Source organism: Schistocerca americana, chromosome 1 (genome assembly GCF_021461395.2).
Source record: "Schistocerca americana isolate TAMUIC-IGC-003095 chromosome 1, iqSchAmer2.1, whole genome shotgun sequence".
Classification (NCBI taxonomy): domain Eukaryota; kingdom Metazoa; phylum Arthropoda; class Insecta; order Orthoptera; family Acrididae; genus Schistocerca; species Schistocerca americana.
The window spans coordinates 607,042,748-607,060,297 of NC_060119.1; the positions used below are offsets into that span (position 1 = coordinate 607,042,748).

A 17,550-nucleotide genomic window follows, 5' to 3' on the forward strand; every position below is an offset into this window, starting at 1 on the left:
CAGAAGTGCAGAGGCAAAGATGCTGTTGAATGACAGGTGAGGTATGAGTGGCGGTAACTTGAAATTAGCGGAGATTGAGGCCTGGTGGATAACGAGAAGAGCCTCTCTTCCCGTTTTATATATATATATATATATATATATATATATATATATATATATATATATATATATATATATATATAAAAACAAAGATGATGTGACTTACCAAATGAAAGTGCTGGCAGGTCGACTGACACACAAACAAACACAAACATACACACAAAATTCAAGCTTTCGCAACAAACTGTTGCCTCATCAGGAAAGAAGGAAGGAGAGGGAAAGACGAAAGGATGTGGGTTCTAAGGGAGAGGGTAAGGAGTCATTCCAATCCCGGGAGCGGAAAGACTTACCTTAGGGGGAAAAAAGGACGGGTATACACTCGCACACACACACATATCCATCCACACATATACAGACACAAGCAGACATATTTAAAGACCTACGTGGAATGTTTCCCTCTATATATATATATATATATATATATATATATATATATATATATATACACACACACACACTCCTGGAAATTGAAATAAGAACACCGTGAATTCATTGTCCCAGGAAGGGGAAACTTTATTGACACATTCCTGGGGTCAGATACATCACATGATCACACTGACAGAACCACAGGCACATAGACACAGGCAACAGAGCATGCACAATGTCGGCACTAGTACAGTGTATATCCACCTTTCGCAGCAATGCAGGCTGCTATTCTCCAATGGAGACGATCGTAGAGATGCTGGATGTAGTCCTGTGGAACGGCTTGCCATGCCATTTCCACCTGGCGACTCAGTTGGACCAGCGTTCGTGCTGGACGCGCAGACCGCGTGAGACGATGCTTCATCCAGTCCCAAACATGCTCAATGGTGGACAGATCCGGAGATCTTGCTGGCCAGGGTAGTTGACTTACACCTTCTAGAGCACGTTGGGTGGCACGGGATACATGCGGACGTGCATTGTCCTGTTGGAACAGCAAGTTCCCTTGCCGGTCTAGGAATGGTAGAACGATGGGTTCGATGACGGTTTGGATGTACCGTGCACTATTCAGTGTCCCCTCGACGATCACCAGTGGTGTACGGCCAGTGTAGGACATCGCTCCCCACACCATGATGCCGGGTGTTGGCCCTGTGTGCCTCGGTCGTATGCAGTCCTGATTGTGGCGCTCACCTGCACGGCGCCAAACACGCATACGACCATCATTGGCACCAAGGCAGAAGCGACTCTCATCGCTGAAGACGACACATCTCCTTCGTCCCTCCGTTCACGCCTGTCGCGACACCACTGGAGGCGGGCTGCACGATGTTGGGGCGTGAGCGGAAGACGGCCTAACGGTGTGCGGGACCATAGCCCAGCTTCATGGAGACGGTTGCGAATGGTCCTCGCCGATACCCCAGGAGCAACAGTGTCCCTAATTTGCTGGGAAGTGGCGGTGCGGTCCCCTACGGCACTGCGTAGGATCCTACGATCTTGGCGCGCATCCGTGCGTCGCTGCGGTCCGGTCCCAGGTCGACGGGCACGTGCACCTTCCACCGACCACTGGCGACAACATCGATGTACTGTGGAGACCTCACACCCCACGTGTTGAGCAATTCGGCGGTACGTCCACCCGGCCTCCCGCATGCCCACTATACGCCCTCGCTCAAAGTCCGTCAACTGCACATACGGTTCACGTCCACGCAGTCGCGGCATGCTACCAGTGTTAAAGACTGCGATAGAGCTCCGTATGCCACGGCAAACTGGCTGACACTGACGGCGGCGGTGCACAAATGCTGCGCAGCTAGCGCCATTCGACGGCCAACACCGCGGTTCCTGGTGTGTCCGCTGTGCCGTGCGTGTGATCATTGCTTGTACAGCCCTCTCGCAGTGTCCGGAGCAAGTATGGTGGGTCTGACACACCGGTGTCAATGTGTTCTTTTTTCCATTTCCAGGAGTGTATATATATATATGTGTGTGTGTGTGTGTGTGTGTGTGTGAGTGTGTGTGTGTGTGTGTGTTTTATGTGTTAGGGCCCACCTTGCAGATTTTCAGACAAATATAACTACAATACCTGAAATAGCGCAGCACTCCATACTCAGTGAACAAAAAGAACACACACACAAAGGCATGTGAGCCATATAGGTACAAAAATCTACAACATACTGCCAGCCAATGTCAGAAAGATGAAAACAGATTTAAAGTTGAACTTAAACAATTTCTGCTTGTACAATGATTTTACCCTGTAAATGACTGTTTAGGCTAATAAATAATTTTGATAATGTTTACATTAAGGCAAAACTGAGAACACTGTCTTTCATCCCCTAAAGTTTTTGCTTATTTTATATATATGACAGACAGCTGTTGAGTGTGGTAAAATCTTTACTCAATTATTGTAGTGAATATAAGGGCTTTGTGTTTAGGGAAAACAAAAGTAAAGCCTTAGGGCAAACAGACTATCCAGTTACAATACTGTTAGTATACATGTATAAAAAGTTGTATTCCTGTGTCTTGTATAGCCAAGTATCATTCTTTGTACATTTTTTTGTACTATTTTGTATGTATTATTCTTTGTACTACTTAATGTAAAATTTTATATGTCCCTGTTCCATAAATTGTTTCCCATAAATTTACATGTACTTGTGGACAACATCCATACAATATTTATTGTCTGTGGATGGGTAAGTAAATAAATAAATAAATACCTTTACCCTTGAACTATTTACTGTAATAAAATATTTCTTTAGAAGAAAACCATTATGTATTTTTTCATGATAGAAATAAAAGTTCTAGCAATGGTTTGTAAAATGTTAGTATATGAGCCATTTACAATTCTGAGACTGGAAATCAAAGTCACTTTAGCTTTTGTCCATTTTCTAGTATACCACTTGGTAGAGGGCATGGGAGGGGGAGAGGAGAGAGAGGAGAGAGAGAGAGAGAGAGAGAGAGAGAGAGAGAGAGAGAGAGAGGGAGGAGGAGGAGGAGAGAGAGAGGGAGGGAGGGAGGGAGGGAGGGAGGGAGGGAGGGATTACTTACATAACTAAGGAAGTATCAGCCAGAGAAATAGAGAGATTACTTACGTAACTAAGAAGTGTCAGCCACAGTTTATTAATGTATGACTGTTTTCAACCTAAAACTAAATTATTACAGTATGACAAGATTCATCAAAGTCAATCAAATTTGCTCAAGAAGATCATATTAGAAAGTTGCAGCTTGATCCTCATTGTTTTTGTTCTCATAGCTTCCCAACATTTGGCCAGTAGTTTTCTGTAGGTTATTTCCATTTATGGCACGTAATACTAATGACTATATTCCTGTTTCCATTCAAGCAAAATAATATACATTTTTAAATGAGTTTGAATAATGTATGGAGTAAAGGTAATCAGTCATCTTACTGCTGAGGAATTAATCAGTCGACAGGCAAATATAAGACTGAAAATGTTTCTGAGCTTTCAGGCAATGTCCTCCTTCAGAGCTAACTAGTACAAATCACATATCCACATGCTCGGCTACATAATCCCAGCCAGCTGCTGCTGTTGCTTAACTGCGGTGATCACCTACTGATTGCTCAACACCTCAACTGCATGGTGATTGGTTGCCTTAATCCTTACATTACTTGTGTTCAAACCAGAACATCCCATTATCATATTTATATCAGAATGTGACTCCATTCCGAATGGTTATATTGTGTCAGCTGTCTTTTATATAAGTCTACTTGATTTATGAGATACAGATGCATCTCAAACAAAATGAACTGTTTCTTGTTCCTGGTAAATTCCATCATGCAGAAACCACCATTTGATGCAATGCATAAGGTATGATGACAACAGTTTCCATTAAAACATTCTGCTAATGGAATGCATTGAAACTGAATGCTATGTTTTCTTGCCAATATTACTTGTGAAATAATTCTGATGTACAATAACTTACAATCAAGTATAAATAGAGAAAGGAAGCCTTTCATATGTACACTTATCTTTATAAGATATAATTCAATTAATTTCTTAAAAATGTCCATATGGTAGTTGAAGACATGTGTGAAGAGTGAACATTCATAATAAATACATACTATTATCTTGTCAAAAGTTTTAGAAAAAAGGAACACTTTCTCTATAAAGCAGGAAATGTAACATAAGTATATAGTGAAATCTACAGATACAATTAAAATCACAGAGATCTCATCTGTAAAGGAAATATAGTGTTTACTGTCATTGACAGCAAAACAATGATTTACTTATGCCATATGTAACAACTGAGTTGTATAAATGTGTTTTGTATCTGGCCTCTACAAGAGCCAGACACTAACACTTATATATCTGCATCTACATCTACATCCTGCAAACACCCATGAGGTGCATGGCAGAGGGTACATCCCATTGTACCAGTTACTACGATTACTTCCCATTCCATTCACTTACGGAGTACAGGAAGAATGATTGTTTCAATGTCTCTGTGTGTGCAGTAATTATTCTGATCTTATCCTCATGATCCCTATGCGAGTGATATGTAGGGGGTTGTAGTATATTTGTAGAGCTGTCATTTAAAGCTGGTTCTTGCAAACCTTGTTAATAGACTTTCTCGGAATAGTTTCTGTCTACCCTCAAGAGTCTTCAAGTTCAGTTCCTTCAGTATCTCTGTAACACTTTCCTCATGGATCGAACAAACCTGTAACCTTTCATGCTGACCTTCTCTGTATGTGTTCCATATACCCTGTTAGTCCTATGTGGTATGGGTCACAAACTCTTGAGCAGTATTCTAGAACCAGTTGACAAGTCATTTTTAAGCAATCTCCTTTGTAGACTACCAATAAACTGAATCTCCCATGTGCTTTACACATGACTGAGTCTATATGACCATTTAATTTCATATCCCTACAAAGCATTAGACCCAGGCATCTGTATGTGTTGGTTGATGCCAACAGCAATTCATTGATCTTATAGTCATGAGATACTACAGGTTTTCATTTTGTAAAGGGCACAATTTTACATTTCTGAACATTTAAAGAAAGTTGCCAGTCTTTGCACCACTTTGAAATCTTATTAAGATCTAGCTGAATAGTTATGCTCCTTCTTTCAGATAGTACTTGATTATAGATAACTGTATCATCTGCAAAAAGCTTGAGGTTATGATCAATATTGTCTGCAAGTTCATTAATATACTACGGGGACAGCAATACTTCCAACAAACATCCATGGGACACACCTGTAATTACTTCTACATCTGACAATGATTCTCCAGCCAAGATAACATGCTGCATCCTCCCAACCAAAAAGTCCTCACTCCAGTCACAAATTTTTTTTGAGATCAGAATATGTTCTAAATTCAAAACAAATTTATTTCAAGGATAAGCACAGTTGTTTGTCTGAGAGGGGCTAACTCAGCCGCAAATTCAGTATAAACTATGACAGGGATTCCATCTGGTCATGGAGCTTTGTTCAAATTCAATGATTTTAGCTGTTTCTCAATACCACTGACACTAATACTCATTTCTTCACTTTTTTGGTTGTACAAGGACTAAACAGGGGCAATTCTCCTGGGATTTCCATTGTAAAAGAACATTTGAAAATGGAGTTAAGCTTTTGCTTTGCTGTCCTTGTTTCAGTTCCTTTCTATTTCATGACTGACTGGACACTAACTTTGATGCCACTAATAGCATTTACATTCAACCAGAATTTCTTTGGGTTTTGTGAAATATCACTTGACAATATTCTGATACTACAGTCATTGAAGATATCAGGCATAGCTCTCTTGACAGCCAAACAAATTTTATTCAGCATCTCTCTATCTATAGCCCAACACTTTGTCTTACACCTCTTTACAGTGACTGTGTACCACAGAGGTTCCTTCCCATTATGAACTGTTTTACAGGTACATATCCCTCCAGTGCATAACTAACTATTCTTTTAAACATGAGCCACAGTTCCTCTAAATGTTCCTGTTCTGTGCTAAAAGTCCTCATTGAGATGTGACAATACCAATTTTTTTATATAGTTTATTGGACATATATATCTTTGTGCTCATTTAAGTTGCCCTTTGTGGTTTGGTAATTACCATTGCCACAGTTGCATCATGGTCACTGATACCACTTTCGATGTGGACATCCTCAAAGAGATCAGGTTTATTTGTTTCTATTAGGTCCAATATATTTCTGACACAACTGGTCTTCCTAAGTATCTGTTCAAGGTAGTTTTCAGAGAAGGCATTTAGTAATGCTTCACAGGATGTTTTATCATGCCCACCACTAACAAAACTGTATTTTTACCAATTAATTTTTGAATAATTAAAGACTCCACTGATGATTACAGTATGATTGGGGAATTTACATGCAAATCAACTGAGATTTCCTCTACAGTTTTCAGTTACATCAAGAGATGAGTCTAGTGGGCGATAGAAGGATCTAACTATCGTTTTATGTCCATCCCTGATACAGAGTCTTACCCAAACAATCTCACATGCAGTTTCAATTTCTATCTCGCTGGATTTGAGTTTCTTGTCTACTGCGACAAATATACCATGTCTATTTCGTATTTGTCTATCCTTTTTATATACATCTAAATTTTCTACAAAAATCTCACTGCTATCAACATCAGGTTTCAGTGATCAGGTTGATCATTCTGATCATATATGAAGGATTATTTTTAATGTAGATGTTTTTATTTTATGATTAAGTGAAGTACATGTGTTTTTTGGAAAACACATTACAGCAGAATTACTTTTATTCTTATTCCACATCTTGTTTGACTGTCATAATGTTTAGCTCTGGGTTAACTTATTCTGATCCTATCACATTATTTCTATTTTTATGCCTCTCTTATTTATATTCAGATCCAGAACTAGATGACACAGTAATTTACTTTCATGTCTATGTCACTTCTCACTATTTGAGGCAAATGTAATAAACAGTTTTGCACAAGAGTAAGTAACTCCATTTTATACTGAAGTGACATGCAGAGTCCACATGGAATTTCTTTTTATATTGTTTACCACAACTGTGTAGAACCATTCTGACCTGGCTTTTGTTATCACAAATAAACTGCACTAAAAAGTAAATATATTTGAAAGTAAATGTAACGATTTCAATTTCACGTGAGAGGCATGCAAGATGTCTAGTTGTCAACTCAACAGCATTATTATTGCTCATTCTAACAAAATATATATTTAATGACTTTACCTCCACCATCTAAAATGACTATGCCATTAAACAGAAGGAAGTGAAAATATACAAAGTATGCTAGAATTTTTGTCTGTACGTGAGGACAGTGAGACTAATTTGTAAGTTCAAAGGAGACTGAATTCAGGAGAATTAATTCAGAAGGAGATTGAAGACACAAGGAGACTGAATACAGAATTTAGTTAAGAACTTTGTTTCAAAAGAAAAGCACATTAGAGATATGTTTCAGCCCATTAAGGTCATCTGAGGTGTATTTAATTGTCCACTATATCACTGAGCCAGAATAATATCACCTCTAGCCAGTTGATCATGTAGATGTGAATGGTCTCATGACCAACTTTCCAATTTTTACGTAGTGTTGGTCCATCCCAAGGCTCACTCTTTCAAGATGTGGATGCTATCACATGAAATGGTCTCCAAAGGACTCTGAATCAGAAGCATTTCACTTCTTCAACATGGCAACACTAATTGTTACCAAGCTTGCCTTACCTCCTTTCTTCCATGGAAACTTTTCACCTAATCTGCAGTTTCCATACAAATAATTCATATAGCCTAAGCAAATTTAGGTTAACAGTGCTTTCATCTCCTTTGGGCAGTTAGAGGGTAAATCCTAAATGTAATAAACTCCAAGACGCAATTTACAGATGTACTGATTATTTGACAATTGTTTTTAGGCCCTTGCAAACCTACTCTCAGATCATCTCATCCATGTAAATAAAGGAAATGTTGGCCATTCCCTGAAATGTATCAGAAGTGGGTTAGAAATGTCTGAAGGCTGCTGCTTCATTATTGCCTCAAAGTGTGTCAGTATTTATTGCCAACAGTTCTGCTGAACAGTACTAGGATCTCATACAAAGAACTGCACAGAACCAGAATATTAAAGAATTTAAATTTTAAACAAAATAAGTTTAGATAGGATCACTCCTCATTCGAGTGAACTTCACAAGTGCTCTAATTTCACTCAGTATGTAATGCGTTTCTTCAGATTTTTTGGTACCTTTTACTCTGATTTGTCACATCAGTATTTGCCGCAGTTATTGGACATCAGTTTTGTCATTACCACTGTCTTACTTTGAGTTGTTTTTGACCTATCAGTAACTATTGTTTCCCAGCAATGCTTTGTTTCTCTTGTTCAAATACAAACAGTGAATACTGAGAACTATTACTGCTGTTCATAATTATATTTTGGTTCTCTCTTTTCTCTTGTCGTTGTACATGGTATTATTATTGTTAAGTTTCAGACATTATTTGAGCCTCCATACATTAGTTTTATCTCCCTTTTCATTTTTTAGCTTTCAAGGAAGAGCTTTCACTCATAAATCATTAGAACACACATTGATTAGTGTTAACATTTCCTGTGGCATATCATTCTGGAAGGTATGACCATTTTTTTTTTCTGGAAGTGTTTTCTGTCTTGGATTTCAGTATCTGAATGATTCATTTTAGTTTGCAGTCTTCATCAAAATACCTTCATTTTTAGAGATTTTTGTGTTTCTTGGTTTCTATTTTCAATACTAAAGTAAAAAGCTGCAATTCCAAAGGTTTTATTTCTAGTAGACATATCTTCATGTGCCTGTTTGCTTTGTTTTGGTCAGTAATTCATCCAAACCTAGTCTATTTAACTATGTTCATCCTCATTTACATCCTTTGTATTAGAGCTTTTAAGTCCTGATCTGAGGAAAAAGTAGGCTCACAAAACTGAAAGTGATGTTGCTCCCGAGACAAATCTTCAAACATAACCACAGTATCTCAGACCTACTTTCTGGCAGAGAAATACAAGTAAATGGAGGAAGAGGATCTACTATTAACTTCTTACACTATAAAATGATGATTCAATAGATGGATGTGTCTACTGTATCACACTCGCTTTTATTCTGGGGTAAATTTTCCATTAATTTTTGTTTCCTTTCTAATAGTTCCATTATTTACTTTATGGCTTACTTTTTAATCTCAGAATTCTAGTTGAGAAGGAGTATATACTACTGGTTGGAAGTGCTGTTATGGGTAAGTGTATTTCTGTAGGACTGTGCACTGTCCCAGGATAGTACATTGTAATTTAACAACAGTCTGAAATATGCATAGTAAATCAGTACATTTTCAGTCACATTAATAGATCAGTACATTTTCACTCATGTCCAATGAAATGGTAGAACACAAATGTGAAAGTTCACCAAACTTTGTTTCTTAGGTTCCTTTAAACTTGTGTTCACAATTCACACGACAGTCCCTCCTTACCTTTTTGTCTATAGTCTTTCAAAGTTGTAAAAAACATTATTAGTGGTTGTCTTGAGACATGTGACGTGAGCTGCATCTAGTTGGAAAGTAATTATTCATATGAATATTGATACAAAGGGTGGTCCATATGTGTGGAACCACACTTCTAAAATGTAGGTATGTAAGCAGAAATTGAAAGTCAAGTAGTATCAGATGGGAGACAGAGGAAACCTGAGAGGCTATGTTACTGACATGCCAAAATCAAACAATGGAAACTCCAGTTAGGGATATCAACACTGTAGGAACAGATAGATTACTACTCACTGTAAACAAGACATGTCAAATTGCAGACAGGCGTGATTAAAAGACACTCACATATAGCTTTTGGCCACAGCCTCCATCAGAAAAGACACACACACACACACACACACACACACACACACAAAAGCAAGGAAACCTTGCACACACAGAGAATGATGGAGCTGCCTGTCGTGTATGTGTGTGTGTGTGTGTGTGTGTGTGTAAGGTGTGCTTACTTGTACGTGCTGGTGTGTGAATGTTGTATGTGCATCTCTCTTTACTAGCGAAGGCTGTAGCCAAAACCTATATGTGAGTGCCTTTTAATTGTGCCTGTCTACAACTTACCAGCATGCCAGCCATTGCAAAATGGGCCAACTTGAATGCACCTCATAATTTTCAAATTAAAGGGGTGTTATGTCACACAGATAAGAGAATTACATGGGAAAAACAATAGTGCCCTTCACTTTAGCAAAGCTTTTTTCTTCCTCAAGTTATTACTGATGTTCCTTTCTTACACACAACATGAAAGGTGATGGTATTAACACAAGCCAAACACATTAAGATTGTCCAGATATCAGGAGAAGAGCGCTTGCATTGTGACAGAGGATTTCAACCAATATCACCCAGACAGACCATCCATTACACACAGTGTGGTGGTGAAACTTCTTGTAAAATTCTGTGAAACCAATTCCGTGGCAGACAAACCGAAAGCTGGATGCCTGAAAACTGTTATGGATGCAGCAATATCAACTGCTGTTGTGGCACTGTTCAGTAAGAGTCTAGAGTGCAGTACTCACTGCATCTGAAATGAAACTGGGATCAGCCATACAACAATAATGAGAATTTTTGCAACATGCAAATGGCACCCCTACAAAATGCATATGTTACAAAATGACACTGAGGGTGAACCAGACCATCAGTTTCAGCTGCAGAATGGATGACATGCATGCTGGATGAAAATAGTCACTTCCCGTGTGATGCATCCTTTACATATGAACGTTCTTTTGGTATGTATGGAGAAGCGTACAAACATAATCATATATACTGGTCAGAAGTCAACCCTCACTAGATGGAGCCCTCGAAGATAGTTGCTACATAAAAAGTAATGGCCTTCTGAGAAATATGAGGTTCTCAAAGTACACTAATAGCGGCATGTTATTTGGAGTTGTTATACAAAGATATGTTACAATCACTGCTGTTGAAGACAGGACATTTCCAACTTTCTTTCAGCATGATTGTGCTCCATATATTTATTCATTGGCTATCCAAGCACATCTGGATATGGGTAGGTGATAGAGGTCCAGTGGAGTGGTTACCACATTCCCCAGATTTAAGTCTCATAAATTTCTATCTGTGAGGACATGTGGAGGAAACTGTACGCAGCAAAGATCAGCAACTTTGCACACCTCAGGGAGCAAATTTTTGATGTCCACGCTTGTTGGTTAAACTTTGTTGGTTAAATTCTATGAGGAATATGTGAAGTGTTAACAACAGCCTACAATGTACCAGACAACACATAGAGCCTGTGGCCTTTATGCATTATCACCAGCATTGGTGTCATTCTGTACAAAAGCAATAAAACTTGGCAATGAATAAAGTTATGGTAAAATGAAAAACACCATTACATTTATCATGTAAATCTGAATATGTTTGATATTATACATGGACCCTTTTATTAGAAAATTATGAGTTGCATCCAAGACTGCACCTTTTAAAATTTCCACCATGTTGGTACACCACACAGTCCAGCCAGACACAGTGGCAGTGTGTATGTGTGTGTGTGTGTGTGTGTGTGTGTGTGTGTGTGTGTGTGTGAGAGAGAGAGAGAGAGAGAGAGAGAGAGATAGAATCATGCTTGTATGAATGTATGTGTGTTTTTTACTTCAGAAGAAGGCCTTTCAACCAAAAACTTAAATGTGTAGCAGTCTTTTTATTGTGCCCATGAGCAACTCAGCATCTCCTCTATATGGTGAGCAGCAATCTATCCTTCTCAAAACACTGTAATTACAATAATTCTCACAACCACATTTCATATATTGCAGAATTAAGTTATGAAACAGACTGAAAAGAAATTAATGAACAATCGAATTATCCCAACATATTTATGTGCTTGTCACCAAGATTTGGCAACATAGAATTCTTGCCATTGAGTCCTATTATATACTGTTTGCTTTCTACTTCATCAGTGAAATCGTCATTGTTTGATGGGATTTATTATCTTTCTATGAGTACTACCAGTCTCACTGGTCATAGTTTATTGTGCTTGTAATTGCAACTGTGGAAAATTCTGTAACAGCATATATTGTCATTGTGGTATTCAGTCTGAAGTTATTCTGTCTCATCCCAGTGTGTCATTGAAACTGGTTTTTAACGTCTGAAAGCTGAAAGATTGCTTACAGTTAACAGTGAACACAGCACATGTCAGTAATGCCTTGGAGTGGATTCAGGATTTAATATATAAAGATGTGCTACTACTAATGAGACATCCCCCATCCCTGCAACAGAATGGTCATGAGCATGCCATGAAATTCAAAGTACACCTGATATATAGCAGTCTACAAAAGAAGAAACTGCCACAAGAACAGACCAATTAATTAAATTAGTGATCCTGCTACCAGAAATTTTGTTTGTTAGTTAAATATGATGTGGGCTAAGCACTGTCTGGTGCCTTGATATGTCCTTGCTATGAAAGTCTTTTTTCTTCACCATGCCACTTAATTATATCACAATGTGTTTTACTGAGGTTTATAAAATGATGCCACATAGTAAGACATGGTACACACTTTATCTACTTGGGATAGCTCATAAGATCATGCTGAAGCTCAGTAACATTTGTTGAGTGTTGGTTTAATATGAATACCAACTCTAATGTTTTTAAGTAAATCAAAGCAACATGAATAAACATAAAATCTTATTTAACTCACTTCTTTCTCTCTTGTCATATACATCTTTTTCATTTCCTCTACTTCATCTCTAAACTGTTTCATTTCATTTTGATGTTTCTCTTCCATGGATTTTATTGCATCTTCTTTCTCATTATTCAGCTTTTCCCATTGGGATTCTGGAACAAAGTTATATAAGATAAGCATACAATTATGAACATAGCTATGCACATCATGCAAGAAGCTTCTATAAATGAACTCCAAATTATCTTAAACAGTCATTTGAGAACAAAGTCTTTTATGATGACACTGTTGTATGAAACATTCTCTGACTCCTTCCCACATCATTTCAGGATAAAACCTTGAGCTTTTAACAATTACCTCCATTGGATTTGTCAGGAGCAACTGACTGTCAAAACTACTGCTGTGGAGGCCTTGTACAGCACACAGACGGCTTCCGATTGGTCACTAATTATGTAATGCTGTTGCAGATGGTGTCAGCACCTGCTTTGGTCATGCCATCACTCACATAGCAGCACAAATATTATGGCATATATCTCTTCCTCTTCTCTGCAATGAAAGCTTGCTTCCATACACAGTTAATATTATATCTGCTATCATGGTTGAATTTCTTTCCACACAGTCTTATTTCTACAGCATCTTTAATTATGGAATCTCAGTATGCAGGAGCCTGGGACAAAATTTTTTTTTCTGTCAAACAGTATTTTGTTTTGTTTGTGAACCTGTGCTCAGGACTGCAGATTTCTCCAGTTCTTGATTTTTAATATGCCATTGATGTTCTGCACAGTGGATAGACTGACCAACATAACTGTTCCCACACTCACAAGGGATGTTACAAGTCCTAGGGATCCTGAGGCCTTAACTGTCCTTAAGAGGGCATAGTATATCCTTTGTCTTCTTACGAGGTTGGCAAGTAGGTTTTATAATTCGCCTTTCCAGAATCTGTCTATTCTGTTGAATGTAGTGCTGCAGAAAGGAAGGAATACAATCAATGGCTCACCACATGGAAGTTCAACATTTTCTTTTCTTGGAGAATGCTAACTTCATATCTCATGAAACATAGCTGTTCTTTTGGAACACGTACTTCAGATGATTAATTTTGGAATCCAAATGATCTTCTTTAGACACAGTTTTTGCCATATTTTACTAATGTGTTTAAAACTGCTCTCTTCTGGACTGGATGATGAAAACTCTGGGTGCTAACATACAAATTAGTGTGCATCAGCTTGCAGTAGGGGGCCAAATTTAATGCACATTCCTCAAACTGTTCCATTAAAAAATTGCCACTTCTGAAGACAATGAAGAAACCATAGACATGGAGGAAATCATCAAAAGCTCGAGGTTTCACTCCGAATTGACAAAGCGAGAAGTCTGAGAATGTTTTCAGCAATCATTATTCATTAGACCTTTTCTATATTTTACAGTAAATTGAGATTAAAGTACTATAATACAGGAAGTCAAAAATGGAAACAACAAGCAAAATCAAGGACAGGTGACAACTCAGTTGCAGCTGCCTACGTACCATATAGACATTAGGGAAGTATTCTGTGTCATGTGGTGTACCCATGTGCCACATGTCTATCAGCTGCAGTTGATGCTTGAAATCCTGTATCACTGAAAACTATAGGATCCTTCAAAAACTGCACCAGTTTTGATGTATGAAGTTATGAACTTTATTTTATTCAAAACACATTAACAAAAACGGGATGGAAACTGAGGTCTGGGGTATGACCTCCTCTACTGCTCTGGCATGCAAGAACTTTAAATCTGCTATGCATTTTGCAAACAACACATCAAATTTCCTGCTTTAACTCACAGTTGTTTTGGTGTTATTGCATGTTGTTGATGTTGTGGTCTTCAGTCCTGAGACTGGTTTGATGCAGTCCTCATGCTACTCTATCCTGTGCAAGCTTCTTCATTCCCAGTACCTACTGCAGCCTACATCCTTTTGAATCTGCTTAGTGTATTCATCCCTTGGTCTCCCTCTACGATTTTTACCCTCCACACTGCCCTCCAATACTAAATTGGTGATCCCCCGATGTCTCAGAACATGTCCTACCAACCGATCCCTTCTTCTAGCCAAGTTGTGCCACAAGCTCCTCTTCTCCCCAATTCTATTCAATACCTCCTCATTAGTTACGTGATCTACACATCTTATCTTCAGCATTCTTCTGTAGCACCACATTTCGAAAGCTTCTATTCTCTTCTTGTCTAAACTATTTATCGTCCACGTTTCACTTCCATACATGGCTACACTCCATACAAATATTTTCAGGAACGACTTCCTGACACTTACATCTATACTCGATGTTAACAAATTTCTCTTCTTCAGAAATGATTTCCTTGCCATTGCCAGTCTACATTTTATATCCTCACTACTTCGACCATCATCAGTTATTTTGCTCCCCAAATAGCAAAACTCATTTACTACTTTAAGTGTCTCATTTCCTAATCTATTTCCCTCAGCATCACCTAACTTAATTCCACTACATTCCATTATACTCGTTTTGTTTTTGTTGATGTTCATTTTATACCCTCCTTTAAAGACACTGTCCATTCCGTTCAACTGCTCTTCCAAGTCCTTTGCTGTCTGACAGAATTACAATGTCATCGGCGTACCTCAAAGTTTTTATTTCTTCTCCCTGGATTTTAATACCTACCCCAAATTTTTCTTTTGTTTCCTTTACTGCTTGCTCAATATAGAGATTGAATAACATCGGGGATAGGCAACAACCGTGTCTTACTCCCTTCCCAACCACTGCTTCCCTTTCATACCCCTTGATTCTTATAACTGCCATCTGCTTTCTGTACAAATTGTAAATAGCCTTTCACTCCCTGTATTTTACCCCTGCCACCTTCAGAATTTGAAAGAGAGTATTCCAGTCAACATTGTCAAAAGCTTTCTCTAAGTCTACAAACGCTAGAAACGTAGGTTTGCCTTTCCTTAATCTTTCTTCTAAGATAAGTCGTAGGGTCAGTATAGCCTCACGTATTCCAACATTTCTACGGAAAACAAACTGATCTTACTCGAGGTCGGCTTCTATCAGTTTTTCCATTCGTCTGTAAAGAATTCGCGTTAGTATTTTGCAGCTGTAACTTATTAAACTGATAGTTCAGTAATTTTCACATCTGTCAACACCTGCTTTCTTTAGGAATGGAATTATTATATTTTTCTTGAAGTCTGAGGGTACTTCGCCTGTCTCATACATCTTGCTCACCAGATGGTAGAGTTTTGTCAGGACTGCCTCTCTCAAGGCTGTCAGTAATTCTAATGGAATGTTGTCTACTCCGGGGGCCTTGTTTCGACTCAGGTCTTTCAGTGCTCTGTCAAACTCTTCATGCAGTATCATATCTCCCATTTCCTCTTCATCTTCATCTTCTTCCATTTCCATAATATTGCCTTCAAGTACATCACCCTTGTATAGACCCTCTATATACCCCTTCCACCTTTCTGCTTTCCCTTCTTTGCTTAGAACTGGGTTTCCATCAAAGCTTTTGATATTCATGCAAGTGGTTCTCCTTTCTCCAAAGGTGTCTTTAATTTTCCTGTATGCAGTATCTATCTTACCCCTAGTGAGATAAGCCTCTACATCCTTACATTTGTCCTCTAGCCATCCCTGCTTAGCCATTTTGCACTTCCTGTCGATCTCATATTTGAGATGTTTGTATTCCTTTTTGCCTGCTTCATTTACTGCATTTTTATATTTTCTCCTTTCATCAATTAAATTAAATATTTCTTCTGTTACCCAAGGGTTTCTACTAGCTCTCGTCTTTTTATCTATTTGAGCCTCTGCTGCCTTCACTATTTCATCCCTCAAAGCTACCCATTCTTCCTCTACTGTATTTCTTTCTCCCATTCCTGTCAATTGTTTTCTTATTCTCTCCCTGAAACCCTGTACAACCTCTGGTTCTTTCAGCTTATCCAGGTCCCGTCTCCTTAAATTCCCAACGTTTTGCAGTTTCTTCAGTTTTAATCTACAGTTCATAACCAATAGATTGTGTTCAGAGTCCACATCTGTCCTTGGAAATGTCATACAATTTAAAACCCGGTTCCTAAATCTCTGTCTTAATTATATAATCTATCTGATATCTTCTAGTATCTCCAGGGTTCTTCCATGTATACAACCTTCTTTCATGATTCTTGAACCAAGTGTCAGCTATGATTAAGTTATGCTCCGCGCAAAATTCTACCAGGCGGCTTCCTCTTTCATTTCTTAGCCTCATTCCATATTCACCTACTATGTTTCCTTCTCACCCTTTTCCTACTCTCGAATTCCAGTCACCCATGACCATTAAATTTTCATCTCCCTTCCCTACCTCAATAATTTCTTTTATCTCATCATACATTTAATCAATTTCTTTGTCATCTGCAGAGCTAGTTGGCATATAAACTTGTACTACTGTAGTAGGTGTGGGCTTCGTGTCTATCTTGGCCACAATAACGCGTTCACTATGCTGTTTGTAGTAGCTTATCCGCACTCCTATTTTTTTTATTCATTATTAAACCTGCTCCTGCATTACCCCTATTTGATTTTGTATTTATAGCGCTGTATTCCCCCCCCCCCCCCCCCCCCCATGAACCATGGACCTTGCTGGTGGTGGGGAGGCTTGCGTGCCTCAACGATACAGATAGCTGTACCCTAGGTGCAACCACAAGGGAGGGGTATCTGTTGAGAGGCCAGACAAACGTGTGGTTCCTGAAGAGGGGCAACAGCCTTTTCAGTAGTTGCAGGGGGAACAGTCTGGATGATTGACTGATCTGGCCTTGTAACATTAACCAAAACAGCCTTACTGTTGTGTTACTGCAAACGGCTGAAACCAAGGGAAAACTACAGCCATAATTTTTCCCAAGGGCATGCAGCTTTACTGTATGGATAAATGACGATGGCGTCCTCTTGGGTAAAATATTCCAGAGGTAAAATAGTCCCCCATTCGGATCTCCACGCG

General features: G+C 38.7%; 1 protein-coding gene across 5 annotated transcripts in view; it reads right to left on the reverse strand.

Annotated features, from left to right (window-relative positions):
• The window catches only part of LOC124607173 (golgin subfamily A member 6-like protein 22), a 311,550-nt gene that overhangs the window by 57,736 nt on the left and 236,264 nt on the right, over positions 1 to 17,550 (reverse strand). For all 5 annotated transcript variants that reach the window (XM_047139399.1, XM_047139390.1, XM_047139407.1 and 2 more), the window contains one exon: positions 12,625 to 12,761. In XM_047139399.1, coding sequence (XP_046995355.1) covers positions 12,625 to 12,761 — 137 coding nt within the window. The remainder of the gene's footprint in view (positions 1 to 12,624; positions 12,762 to 17,550) is intronic.